At 39.1% G+C, this 14,976-nt stretch overlaps 1 protein-coding gene across 4 annotated transcripts in view; it reads right to left on the bottom strand.

Annotated features, from left to right (window-relative positions):
• MAP2K5 (mitogen-activated protein kinase kinase 5) overlaps positions 1 to 14,976 on the bottom strand; it is a 140,109-nt gene that overhangs the window by 117,259 nt on the left and 7,874 nt on the right. For all 4 annotated transcript variants that reach the window (XM_080396972.1, XM_080396973.1, XM_080396970.1 and 1 more), the window contains exons 2-6: positions 14,834 to 14,882; positions 9,499 to 9,566; positions 4,566 to 4,635; positions 916 to 956; positions 101 to 168 (exon numbers count right to left, since the gene is read on the bottom strand). In XM_080396972.1, the coding sequence (XP_080253098.1) occupies positions 101 to 168; positions 916 to 956; positions 4,566 to 4,635; positions 9,499 to 9,566; positions 14,834 to 14,882 (296 nt within the window). The remainder of the gene's footprint in view (positions 1 to 100; positions 169 to 915; positions 957 to 4,565; positions 4,636 to 9,498; positions 9,567 to 14,833; positions 14,883 to 14,976) is intronic.

Below are 14,976 nucleotides of genomic sequence, written 5' to 3'. Positions count from 1 at the left end.
AACATCAATCTCATCATTAGTAACTACTGCACACAAGGTTCCATTTTGTTTTAATAAAAGAAAACAAAACAAAACATATGTTCCTGTTCTTGACTCTTACCTATTGCTTGGAAGGGAATCCGAGACTGCCGAACTGCTATTATTAGCACACCCTGCTCTTGTATTTACCTGCGGGCAGGGAAAGGATCTTTATCAGTCGTTTGTGTTCAGAGGACACTATTCTAATTAACCTGTAATTTGCCATGAATTTCTCATTTCACTATGAAGGTTAATTAGCTTGTTGCTAGGCATGGCAATGGCTGAGGTCTCGCCTGTATGTAGGTTAGCAGGCTATATAATTCATGGACTACAATATACTATCTTTACATCTTAAACGCTTAGTTAAATAATACAGAAAAAGAGATGGTATGTCCACCATTTATCCTCATTTTAAACACCAAGCAATCATTTAACACAATCTTCATCTCTGCATTTCAAAATGAGTATGATTACAGAAGCAATAAGCACATCTGAATGAATCAAACAACCTAGAAGAATATCACTGCAGTGCTTTCCACACTTAGATAAATTACTAAAATCAAACGAATATGGTGGGGTTTTTTTTTATACTCTTTGAAGTAGTAGCAGACATCAGTTGATAAACTGAATATTAGAATTTAGGAACCTTATTAACAGAGGTTAAAAACAAAAGGAAAAGCAATTCCATTTTTAATAAAACTGTACACAAAGATATCGCAGCCAACACCCAGCAGATGAATACTTCTCCCACCCTCACCAAAAAAAAAAATTAATAAAATAAATAAAAATCTGCTTGTCAGAGCGCAAGAAAGTGCAGTTTTATTTGACATTTCAATAAGTGGAACACAGCATTACAAATCCATCTAACTTTACTGAAACAATTATTGAAATTCGTACCTTCAGGCCATGTATGTTCCGTTTCCCAGGAGGCTTGCAGGCTGAAACAGTAATTGACTAAATTGTAGAACACATCAGGGCCATTTACAAATTTGCTCAAAATGAATCTTTTAAAAAGAAATGAGGGTGACACCAAAATTAGCAGAGAGAAATGATTGAAAAGTGCCTCACAAGACCCAGAGTGGGAATTATGAACCAGGATTTTTAACTTGCAGGAGTGAGCATTTATAAATGCTAAGAGCTTTCTGACACCATGTAATATAAATTCTAATTTCGGCTTAAAACACATCAAAAAATCAAGAGAACTGTTGGCTTAAATTATCAGATTCTTTTTGTAATTCAAATTAAAATCTTATGTCACTATATTTTCACATGCTGTATTTTTTCTGGCATTTAACAGAAATATTTGTAAGATGTATTTTAAAGGAATCAGCTGCCACACATCACAAATTAGTCATATTGTCAAATGCAGACAGTTTGCTTTAAACGTGGAAAAAACATGTCAGGGGCAACAGCAATGAGTCTCAGGAAACCAAATGCTGGATAAACACAATACAAAATGCCACATTTTGGACACAGATGAACAAATGTGGCATCTTATTACGACGTCTAGGTTTACAGAGGGACATGCTTCTTGAGAAGAAAGTATTTTCCTGAAGTCTCTCAAACTGTATATTGCCTTGTTCTTCCATTTGGTGGACGTGCTTTTGTCAAATGTTAAAGCCACAAAGGCTTCTAGCTACATGTTACAGACAGTTCCCATTTTAAAACTACAGTGCCCTACAAATTGTATGTTAAAGGGCCTGTCACTTTTGATTGATTGTCTGAGGAGGGATGAATTTGATTTTTCTCTTTCTCTGATGCACATGCGTTTCACTTCATTTTTTGACAGCAGGAAACAGAACTATTTATTAGTCAGAAGGACACAGATGATAGTTATTAAACACATCAGTTAGGGCCAGACCATGTGCCTTTAAATGACATTAGAAATTACCACGTGTATCTTAAAGAAGAAAAATATTATGATACTGTGGGCATTAAAAACAAGCTACTCTAAAATACATCAGGATATTATTTTTTCTAATAGATTAAAATAAACATTTTTAACAAGATACTAAAAGAATAATATTTTTAATGAGACATATTTGAATGGTATATTCACTTTGCATTCCACAGATGGGATATATATAACAGACAGGAGATACATATCTCTATATGTGTGCATGTATTCACACACACTCTGTTTATGTATATGAATACACAGAGTTAATTTTCAGTATAAAAAAAGAACTCTGGCTCTTACTACCTGGACAGTAACAATGCATTTCTTTAAAAAATGGATCTTTGTTCCCCTTAAAGACTTTTAAATTAGGAAGCGAATACAGTATAGCCAAGGCAGCACAGGATGGCACAGGAATATTTGCTACTGGCAGGCTTTATGGAAGACATGACTTTCCAGAAGTTCGCTGGAGACAGCAGCTGGGGGGCTTCCTCGAAGTAAGAGGGGCAGCAAGGGAAGAGGACTCAAAGGAAGATTTGGCTTGCAAAGAAAGCTCTTAAAAAGAAAGCACCTTCAATTACAGGCAGAAAAGCTCATGTTACTGCTGGGGCTTTAAACTGCAGTTATGTAGAGAGATGTGGCCAAAAGGGCATGAAAGAAAAATGCTTGTGCTAACAAAATTTGGGACGTTTGTTAGAGAGGCAGGACAACACGACAGAAAAAAAAAAAAAAAAACATATGCAGGAAAGCACATTTTGTTCAATATCGCAGAAGAGCAGCAGCAGAACTTAGAGGCCGTCTGGGTATGAAGGGAGTGCAGTGGCTTTAAAGCTGTAACCTAGAAAGAACAGATGTTTTAAGAAGGTGATTTGGAAAGATGAAACAGCAACTCAGCTCTGAAGCAATTTGGAGCAGTGGTGAGCCACCTATGAGGCAATACCCAGCAGACACGCGTGTAGTTGAGCCAACAGTGAAAATGTGAAGGTAATACATGGGGATCGTAAGCTCAGCAGCACGGAGATGAATTCTGAACCTGTACAGTCAAAGATTATCCTTAGATGTAAAGCAAACAGTAAAAGGAGACAACAGCAGGAGTAGGAATCTACTTGGCTGGTTCTTCAGGAACAACCCAAAAGCAGAATCTACAAGAAGATTAAGCCTGATTTGTAATCTCAAAACGTCCCTTTGAACACTCCAGCCTACCAGCTACTAAGCACCTCCTGTCACAACTTCCTTGAACCGTTTGCTTAAGGGGAAATACATCTAATTGCCTTGCATTTACAGCAAGGGTTCCCCACCTACTAGGATCACCCACTGTATCAGTTTCTCTAAGCCACGTGAAAGCCCAGCATCTCATTTCTGGCAAGTGGTGGTCAGTGGTTTTAGACAGCGCCTGTCAGGAAGTAATTAAACGCCTTCTACAGAAAGAGGTTCAGAAGAAAGGCTGAGACACCCACATCCCAGCCTGGGAAGAGGCAGAAGACAGCTCCCCTCTTCATGGCTGTCCTGGAGCTCGTCTTCACGAGAACAAGTCTGGACCGCTGATTGCTCTGGAGCCCCGCAGCTCAAATACCCAGCACCGCCCCCCCCCCAACCAGACCTGCTAGCCTAAGCCCTAAAAAAAAATAAACCTCCGTATTCCCTTTGAATTCAAGTCTCTTTTCCATAGGAGTACTGAACTATGAGGAAACCCACCCTCCTTTTGAGACCTTATTAGCATGTGTTTGAGAAGGCTTTTGTTAATTGCCCAATTCAAACTTCAGAGAGTTGTAAGTAATGGAAGTCTAGAATGTTTAATTGGGAAACTCATAGTATGATTATTTGTGTAATATCAGTTAAGTGAGAAGAGTTTAATTTTTAATTATTTCAATTAATTTATTGCTGGGAGATTTACTTGGAGAATTTAAGCCTTATCTGTTTCATCAATTAAGAATCAAGAGATTCAAAGACTGGATACTGAGAGCATCTGAATGAATCAGCGGAATTATGTAATGTATTCGTCTTTTTTTAACCATTATTTGAGCTCAAAAAGAGCACTGCGTTCCCAAAAACCTAACTAGCTGCCTACGGATTTTTGTTCAGGATGTAGATGACCTATTTTTTAATTGCCTCAGCCCACATAATTGATTACATCTTTCCCTGTTCAGAAGAACTATTAAAGTACTTGTGATCATTTTGATACTGCTGCTAAGTGCCCAAATCTCAAATAAAATATGTCACGGATGGAGCCTCTGTGACAGACATTCCTGTTTTCAAGATGAACAGTGACATTCACATTCCCAAAGTCTGTTACACCGATTAATGATATTAGAAGACCTTAACAAAGCTCAATTTTCATAAGTATCCAAAACTTAAGTTATTCATCTGCTTGGGTTTGAATACATGCAGAACCATCACCAATGGGTTTTTCAAATGTACTTAAATATGTACTATGCAAACTGACTCTTGTTAGTCTAATTTACTCCAGTAAATTAGCTATTTTATATGCAATAAATGCAGTTTTCTCTACACTCCCCACAATAATGAATTCTTCCATCCAAATTAAGAGGTAAACATCATGTTATGTGCATTTAAACCTCCCGAAAACATAACCGTTGATGAAACAGTTTACTGATATCATCATTGTTGATTAGAATTTGTTAAGCATTACCTCTTGGATATATCTGGAGAGGCTCTATTAACTGTCCATTTACTTGCTGTTCCATTACAGTGGAGTAATACTGCAAAGAGATTAAAGAAAGAGATTACTCAGTAACGTATGAAAAGTAGTAAGAGCACACTTAAGATTGTTTAATTCAATGTATTTTTATTTTTCTTTAAATTGCCACAGTACATATCAGCCACTAGAATGCTTTCTTACTGTTTGCAATGTTCACACAACAAACTGGCATGGAAGGAACACAACCAAGGGGCTGCGATACCCAGCAAAGGGATCTGTTAGTGGCTCAACTATGCAATTTTCAGGCCCACTTGAAACCTAGGAATACCTCAGAAGAGGGAGCAAATGAAACATTGACAGCAAATACAGCAGCTGCCACACCTGATGAAGCCAGGAAAACAAGTCAAATGTGGAAACAAAGAAATGCTGTAAATACAGTAACAAAACAAACAAACAAACAAACAAAAAAGGTGCAATTAGTAAGACTCCAAAGGAGAAAAAATCTGGAAATTATCCACAAATTGGTAGGGCTGAGGGATAGTCAGGGTAGCTGGGGTCACATCCCTTATAAGCAGAGGTGTTGTGCATTCCCTTAGCGTACAAAATTAATGCACAGTAGGGTATGCAAAACAGAATTACTAGAAAGCCACTGCAGACATAGTGAGACCTCAGGCTCCGAAGGAACCCACTAGGAGTGATCTGGGTGCGGGGGAAAGTTTATCAATAAAGACAGGCGAAGAACGGGCAAGAAGCGAGCAAGTACATGGGAACATCAAGACCCAAGAAGACAGAAAATGTGGCACGAGGAAGCCTGAGAAGTGACACAAGGATGAGGATAAGGAGTGGCATTAAATGAAGACATAAACATTTGGATTGAACAAATTCAAATCTTTATTAGCCTTTTTTAATAGACCCTCACCTGAGGGGGGGTGAACACTCACCAGACGGGACATGTAACATCACAACCAGACAATCCCAAGGCAGGAGACAGACCTTGCTGTGAGTTTACTTTCTATAACCCACACATCTCTTATCACAATGTGTTGAATATTGAAAGCACATCACAAAGCACATTTCTTTTGCAATCACCAAACATCTTTGAAGCAAACACGCTGGCTGTGGGCCAGATCTTCATAGCATAAATCAGTGTAGCTCCACTGACTTTCATGCTAATTCTCACCAGCCGAGTGTGGTCTCAGACTTCAGCATGTCACTGTTACCAGCGTTCTGTGATACTATTACTCAAACTGGCAAGAATGGATGTCAACAAGGAAAAAAATTCTAAGTCTCTATGGAATCAAACACACGTATTTCACTCACACCAATGGTTTCCCACAATGCAAGTGTTTTTACTTATGCAACTTCAAAAAGACAAAACTTTACTACCTACCGTTACAAAATATTTTTCTTTCCTCTTACAATGGGATTAAACATGAACTACAGTAGCAAATGTTAGATGGACACAAAAGACAATTTACATGCAGAAGCTTTTCAGTGCTTCTGTTTCTCACATACATGTCAAAAACAGGAAGAAACTTCCTTTTCGTTAAAAGAGCTGTTATGAAGAAAATTCCTGAGGGTTTAAGGATCCATGGAGTTCCGCCTCCTGCGTGTACATCTAACACGATGCCTGCTGCTAAAAGCATTTCCCTTATTAAAATCTCACCACAAGATTTTTGAGGGAGGCATCTCGCTCATGTTAGTAGACAAACATATAAATCCACGTCTTAAATAACTGTGTGACAAATGCTTCCACCGTGCTTACACAGAGCAAAGCTATTCATTATAAAAGCCCTCTCTTTTGAAACACTCGAGGTTTTTCAGGGGTCAGGACTACTCCACAGACTTATTTTGTATCAGGGGGGGGGTCACAAGTAACATGCCAAATCCTCCCCCACATCCCCAAATCCCTTCACAAGAAAGTTGTCACCAGTACTAGTAGTTATGGAGCTGTGAAAGAATCTCCAGCTCCACTGGGGGCCAAAATTGCTTAAGAAAACAAACTTTTTTATTACCGTTTTAGTAGTGGCATTCTATGACCTGAAGACATACATATACACGGTATAAATATACATGACATACTCTCTAGAATAATGAACTAAAATAAACATACATGAGACTGTTTCCTACCAAAAAGTAAAAAAGAAACAACATAGAGGGGGAAAGCGAGAAAAAAACATGGCCCTCTCCATTACTCAAACAGCGATGACAAGTAAATGAAATATCAATCATGTAAGCTGTCAACCTTTTGGGACAGCAATAACTGTTAACAAGTAGTCTGGAAAAATTGTCTGAAAATGACTTGTCCTCCACACATGAGCATTTGAGGTTTCCATGGAAAATTAAGATGCCAGTGGCTATTTGGAACATTGTTCAGGTATTCTTTTTAATGGAAAATTTGCCAGTTATTGATCCAGAGCATGTATCCCTTGCTTTCAGAAAGCTGCAAGCAACTTTCCAATCAGTGGCTGTCAAAAAAATTACTGCCTTTTTATACCAATACAAGACAACAGTTAAAGTGCAACTCCACTGCTACTCAGTGTCCGTCTTTAATTAACCGCAATGCACAACAGGAAAACAATCTTATTTACCATTCCACAATATTTGCACAGGCATAATATAAGGTATTTCTGCATACATAAAACAATTCCAGAACTGCCTAAAATCACTTACTGTCAAGTTCAGAAACCAAAGAACCTAAAGATAAAAGGTCCTGCATGACTCAAAACATCTTCTGCAATTAGTGTCATACTTGCATGGAAGAGATCTGTAGTCTCAGGGTATTATTTTTTTGTTCTTAAACTGAAAGAAAACCCTCCACTTTCATTTTGCAGAATACTAGCAGAACAGGAGGCTAACTGTTCCATGTCAAAATTCCTAGAAATATGTGAGCAGCTGTCCAGTCCTCCAAATATTTGTTGCAGGCCTGAAAACACTCAAAAATGAGTGGTTTTCTCCCCTGGTATATTCTTCAAGCTTACCGTAGGTTCATTCCTTTTCTTGTAGGCTAAGGACATTTGTTTTCTTATAAACATATCCCAAAATGACACCTATAGGATGTCACAAAGTTAAGCCATCAATGCAACACTCAAATAGAAAACTAGTTTAAAGCTAAAGGGAAAATTTTCAGAGAAGAAAAGCTGCTGAAGTGGAAAGAAGTCATTTACAGACATCCCATAATTTTTAAGGGAAAGCAGAGACTTGAGCAATCATAACTCTAATGTACTGAAACTTTAACAGTAAGCTTGGAAGCATAGCAAAAAGATGACCTTACAAAGGCATGATTAATCTTAAGACTGTGCCAGGAAAATTCAAGTTTTCCAGTTTGACAGTAAAAATGGCAGACATTTTATAAGGAAAAAAAAATAATCAAGAAACACAAGGTGGGGAAGCACCACCAGTGATCTAGCTGTATGAAACAAAAGAACAGAACACCCCCTCAAACAAGCACAAAACCCCCTTGACTGCAGCAAGGATTTTCTTCCTTTCTTTCACACAACTGTCATAATGCTCTTTAGTATCAAACTTGTAATACAACGGTTTCATCTCCTCTGGAAAAAAAGACAAACCAAACCTGCACATGAGGGGGGTTTATTTAATAAATCCCTTGAGTTTCACAGAGATCAATCACCAGCATCTGGAACCTGCACTTCTTTCACCCCAGGATTAATTCATAGGCAACAACTAAAGTCTCTTTGGACCAGGGTCTGCTAACAGACTTCCAGTCACCCAGCGTCCACCCAGCCTTCACCAGGCAAGAAATAGCACGACCTCTGCAGATATCAAAAGGACCAGAATTTCAGTGGGGAAGCCTCCCTGGCACCTAGAAAACAAGAACCCCCTTCATAGGAAACATTGATCATTTGATGTATTTACGTGCTAAGTTCACAACAATGAAACAACATCGTTTTGCAAAAAACAAAAACAAAAACAAACCAGAGAACATGTGCCCAACAGGGATCCATTAAGCAGAGACTCAGGCAAGAAGTAGGTGATCCAAGCGTGTCCCTGCTCTGCTTCCTCTGCAACGGGGAACTGAGGACGAGGACTGAACCAAGTCACTAAGTCCCACCAAAACCATCTACAAATGGTACTAAACAGAGCTTGTGTCTGGCATGGTCCAAGTTAAGGCCATTACTATTGCGAGAAGTGCACTTTAAAAGGAACTTGCAGTCCATCCGGCTTAGAGAGAGAATACCCATTTGTTATTTTCTTGCTTATTGATTGCATTTGACAGGAAATGTTAAATGATGTTTTTTCACTTACATCTACAACATGAAAGATACACTGAAGCTACATTCAAATTGTTTTGTTTCAATAAGTAACTGCATACTTTATTTCTGTAGACAGATTTTATATTTATAGGTATCTAGATAGATTTTACACACATCTATGTATATAAAGGCAAACACAGACACATATATCTCGTATTAAGAAAGAGAAAATACATCTTTAAATCCTCTATGAATACTGAGCCTGCAGCTACAATGAAACTCTTCTGTTAGGAGGGGTGAAACAGTCACCAGATGAAAGTAGATTTTGAAAAATTTTTAGAGCCCAGGGGTTCATTTTTAATGAGCCGTTACTTTAAGTACTGCATAAAAAATACAAGAAATTGATAGTCCATTTAGCCTGCACTATACCTAATGCAAAAGTCATTAAGATGCATTATTCTTAATGTTTATGATATGATCAGTAAGTGTACAAGTCTTTTTTTTTTTTGTTTTTAAAGTCAAGCATGTCCATATATCTCATGTGATACAGTTTTCAAACACCTATGCTTAACACAGGAATATCACGCTCTGAACTTAATACAGGAATATTGTACTGGGAACACTTCAGCTTACCTTAACACATTGATAGAAACAAAAATACAGAAACTGATCAACATGGAAAATACCAGCATTCGTTATACTATACCTACATAGGATAGCATGGCTTTCATTTCTTCATCGCTTCTGACTGTAATCCGATCACCATCCTCATCTTCATCTAACAAAGAAATGTAATACATTCATGAACAATGGGAGAAGGATATTTACAATTTTAGTATGTAAGGTTTTTACTTGGACGTTTAGAAGCAAACAAAAATACTAAGAATGTATAAGCCAACTACACAAGTAACAAGATACTCTAAAATAATAATGTTTAACAACTCCAAACATTAATTAACAAAGACCAGAATTACATCTAAAAAGGGGGCATGAACAAAGTGCTCAAAACTTTGGTCTCAACAGATTTTACTGCCAGAATCTCTCCAGAAGCCAAACACTTTACACAGGCTGCAATTCCCCTTGCTGAAACCCATCAAGGTACTAAGCAAACAGAAAGTAAAGTTTCCAAGTGTGCTTCAATCCTCCCAGATGGATTTAAGTTTTGCCAGCTTCTTTCATCAGAATTACTAGAAATTAAAATAATAATAATAATAATGATAATAAAAAGTCTTCCTCTTCCTCCCACTAAAAACTTCTGGTCTTACTGTCAACCCCACCTCAACTCACCTGCCCTGTGTCAAGTTCCTCCCACCCCTGTGCCCCCATGCCCGTTAGAAATGCATGGGCATCTCTGCTTCTTCATGACACAGCAACACTGACTTAAAAATGGTAACTTCTAAGTGGACACACATCTGCAGTGCTTATACAGAGAAATTTAGATAAAGTTCGTGAACGAGCAAAACCAGTTGAGTTTTTGTTCATAGTGCAACTGCGGGCAAAGGGGAAGCAGAAGGCAGGAGCAGCAGCATCAGGAGATCACGGTTTCGTGACGATGGCTCAGGCACTGCCACAATCGCACAGAAAAGGCATGTCTGGTGAAAGGGAAGAGGCTGCTGTAGAGACCGAACCAGAGGAAAGGGAGCGAGATTCGGAAAGGCTCCAGCAGAGCAAAGCATTCAGAAAGAATTATTAATATGAAGATCTGAAGGAGGAATAGACTTTCCAAAGACATATGGCGGGATTCAACAGGTGCAGATTTACCAGGGGGGCTCAATCCCCCCACATTAGCACCAGCTGGTGCAACAACACGCTCCAACATCCCATGCAGCAGTCGCTGAGACACCCCATGCTGTTCCTTCACTCCGATGGGAGCAGTGTCCACCCTGTCCACTCCTGCACCGGTCCTCATGAAAAGCTCATACACTTTCACCGACGGGAGACCTGCACCAGTCACCAGAGGAATGGAAAGACCCCTCCCCTCCAAATCAGTTAGAAAATGTTAATTTATTTTTATTGCTCTAGCTTTGGGGGAGAAGGGAGGGGTTAATGATCTGTCTCCAATTTTTGCCTGCTGCAAATTAAATATCTTGTATAGATACTTATTAAAAACCAACGAAAAAACCCAAAAGCAAAGCCCATTGGTATACAGCCCAGTGTTACATTTGTTTTTTTTTTTTCCTTTGGACAGGAAGTTCTTTGAAAATAAAACAAGAAACATCAAACTGATACCAAAGAACAGCTGTCAAATTTGCACACTTTTTTGGCCAGAAAACATTTACTGCGGGGAATTTCAGCCATGAAGGCCCATTTCAGTTGGGATATTTAAAAGGCCTGAGACACCCACCTCTTCCTGAAAGCTGATGGAGCTCACCGTGTCAGGACACGTACACACACATGAGGACAGACAGACCAGAACAATTCTGCCCAGGCTCCAAGCCGCAAGCAAGCCCGTCAGAAAGCCATACGGCTACAAAAGAAAAGCACTCTGCCCAAGCTAACCTGCACTGGGAAATCAAGAAGCAACACCCCTCCCCCCCATATTACAAACACCTGTTAAATACCAAAGGGTGAGGACATGGAGATGAGCGAGTGCATTTACATGGCTTTGGGACCAGAGCAGAGGCTGGGGCAGTCTGCCTGTCCGTCCCCATCTCTACAGATGTGCTCCAAATCAGTTAGACGGGAGCTCTCTGCAATCACAGCCCCTGCATATCACATCAACATAAAAAGTGCCATTATGTCCCTGGATGAATACTCACTCTTGCTCCTAGTTACATACAAGAATCTGGGAAGAGATCTGAAGTCAACAAATCAAAATTACCCGAAAAAAGGAGTTTGCTCGTTTTGCCTCTGAAAACCTAGCAGGTAATTCTGAGGCTGTAACAAGGAAAGAGCAAAGCAATGCAGAAGACAGAGCAAAACAACATGAGACAGGTAAGAAAGGAAAAAAAGTAACACAAAAACCTCAGAATTACACTTGAAAAATGTACTGGCAGAGAGCTGTGGGACACTGGAAACCTGGAAGCTGGAAGAGGAGGAACTAGATAGCACAGCTATGTCCTACAAGAGCCTTGTCTCATGGAAATTTAACTGCTGAACTGCCAAATTGCTAAAACTGCTTGCTAGGGTTACCAGCCTGCAGCAAGTCATGAATGATGAAAAGATTAAGAAGAGTTAGTGAGTTGAAACTGAATGCTTCCTTGCCTGGAAACATTTTAGGCAGAAAGGAGGAGGAGTTGTAAAACTGCTACCTGGCCAAAGCCCAAGTCCTAGTCGCAGTGTGTAACAGAGTAAGAAAGGCTGAAGAAGCAGCTGTTGGAATAGTGAACACAATGCACGCCATGCATCAACAAGAAGGGATCAGAGTAAAACGCAGAGGAGGGGAAACATGACAGAGGGAGATGAATACATGGAGACAGAAGCTGTTAAACAGGCCTGGCTTGAGGGAACAGACTGAGCTGGGACCACGAAAAAAAAAAAGTGGAAAATTCTTACAGTCCACTTGCAAGACATTTGTAACAATCACACATCATTCATTTTCAATGATTAAGAAATTAACTCCAAGGTTCTCAGAACTGCAAAATTCCTAATGGTGGTACAAAGAGAATAAATTAAAAACATGTTGATGAAAAGGCAGAAAATGTTACCTGGCATTAAAAAAGCCAAATCTAAAAGAGCCAGGCAATGCTTGTAAAGTGTAAACCCAGAAGAAAATACATCTCATATCTGTGCAGAGATCCTTTGCCACCCTACCATGACATTTAAGTGGGCACAGCCCAAAAACTAGCTCAATGTGACACATGGGTTCAGAAAGATTTCCAGGCTTCTCTGCTTGCCTAGAGCACAGCAATACGATTTTCCAGCACATTAGGGAAGCAAAAGTAGAACCAAAAAATCCTACGTACTGGCTGGATTTTGCTAATGTCACTTAAAATGGAGGAAGAAATCCTCACAAGATACCAAATAGAGTGCAGCAGATGGTAAACAAATATTATGAAGCAATCTTCACAAAATCTGCAGTGTGTCACAAATATACAAAATGGCAGAGTTTGGATAAAAGGATCATAACAGGCCATATGTTGTTAGTGATTTTATTTTTAGCGATGTGTAATACAACAGTGAAATCCACATAAAGGTCCAACAGTAGGAGAAGTGCAGCCCCAGGTAGGAGCCGCAATGGATGGTACGCTGTAGATAACAATAACTAAACAAACAGTAGAGGAGCCTGCACTGGATGGCAATTATCCACATCCGAAGAAGCAATGAAGCAGGTGAGAACGAAGCTTAAGCTGGTAAAATCTAGGCATTTGATATGGAAAAAGTAACCAGAAAAATCGCACATCAATATACATAACATATTTTAGATGCCAGTTAAATGGCAGGGGAAATGGTTTTGTGCAGATGTAAATGACAGACTAGAGACATGAACTGAAAGCACAGAAGCAGATGTTAGAAGACACAATGAAATAAGTATTTCGAGGAAAGTTCTACACATGGTACCATTAATATGGGCTACTGCCCTGATTGCAGCGACTGCTACTGGTGCATGAAGTTCAAACAAAGCTAATGTGTGATGTGGGAGGTATGCAAAAGAAATATTAACATATCATAAAAAAAAATAATGGCAAGGTCTGAAGCCTGATTTTGCTCAGGTCTCTGTAGAAAGTCTTGTTTTAAAAAGCAAGGCAGAAGAAATATCGAGGCTACAGAGAAATAACACTTATAATCTCCATTTTCAGGTTTCTGGCGGTTTAGGAGGGGAAAACACAAGCATATGAAAAGAAAGATTAAAAGCACTAAACAGCACTTGAAGAACCATAGAACAATATTTCCTTTGATTATCTACACACAGAATTATCCATAAAGCTCTAAAAAGGGGAGAAATGCTAATAAGAACGCAAGGCCAGGTCCTATCTTCTTGTAGCTGTTCTCTCACCTTCAGCATCACTACCTTACTCATATAACACTTCTAATCCCCTCCAGCTCTCTCTTGCTATTTCATCTCTATCAAAGGAGAACACAGATTTACATAGAAAATAATAATAATAATAAACATTAAAAGGGAATAGCAGGAGCTCTCTTCACTTGGACGGAAACTCTAGCTCAGTATCTTACCCCCTAAGACACAGCTGTTTGACTCCCCTTTGTAGCTTATTGCTCTCCAGACAGGAAAAAACCCCTGGTATGGCTCATAAAATAAGAACAGGCTTCAAAGAATAGAGCTGAAATAGATAATTGCAGATATAGGCCCAAATCTGCACTAAAATATTCACCGAGAGCTTTCCTAACTCGGCAAATGCATCATACAACCACCTTCATGAGGTGCAAGTGTCCTGATTGACAACGCCAACAGACAGCTTTCTCAGACCCTACACAGAAGCTGTTTTTCCCAGCTTCTCAACCAGATGCACACGGCCTTTCAGAAGTTATTACTGCTGCCCAAGTCTACCCAGGTGTCATTTTCCTGCAGCTCTCGTACCTCTTCCAGGAGCTGAAGCTGAATAACTACTGACACCTCCTGCTCTTGCACAGGAGACAGAGAAGGTGTTGTATTTAGCTTCAGCCCAGCAGAAGGAAAAAAGGAAAAAATAAAAACGCAGCAGTCCTTCCAGCAAAAAACAGACATTTGTTCCAGTGAAAGGAAACATTAATTTCTAACGCTGCTATATTTGGTACAAAGTCCGTATGTTGTACCGTATTTCTGTAAAGGCTGCTGCTCTTTTGGTTTCTTCCAATGGAGGATTAAAATTTTAAACTTAAGACCTACAGGTACTTTATACTTTTCATTTAATTCCAGCAATATAATTGCAGTGAGGAGTAAGAGCACGGTAAGGTCATGCTGGTAATTAAAGCTATATTGTAGAAATATGCTCATTCAAGATGTGATTAAATAATAAAATATTGCTTAGTTCAGTATCATCATTAAACTTGCATTAATGCATAAATGTTTAACCGTAACATATAATGAACGTAAACATTATTTATTTAAATAAATGACAGCCCTATAATGTGACAAAAGAGACAGTTTATACAAGTCATACTTACACTCAAATGCTGTTGTCGTTGCATCTGGCAAAACTTGACCGATGACATCCTAAAATATAAAGAAGAATTAGCTAATATATCAAATGGGAAATGCCTGAGATGATTTACTCTAAATCATCTTAATGACTCCCCAGCTGCACGCT

The sequence above is a fragment of the Falco punctatus genome (assembly GCF_963210335.1).
Source record: "Falco punctatus genome assembly, chromosome: 7".
Classification (NCBI taxonomy): domain Eukaryota; kingdom Metazoa; phylum Chordata; class Aves; order Falconiformes; family Falconidae; genus Falco; species Falco punctatus.
This window is presented reverse-complemented; position numbering and strand designations above follow the sequence as displayed.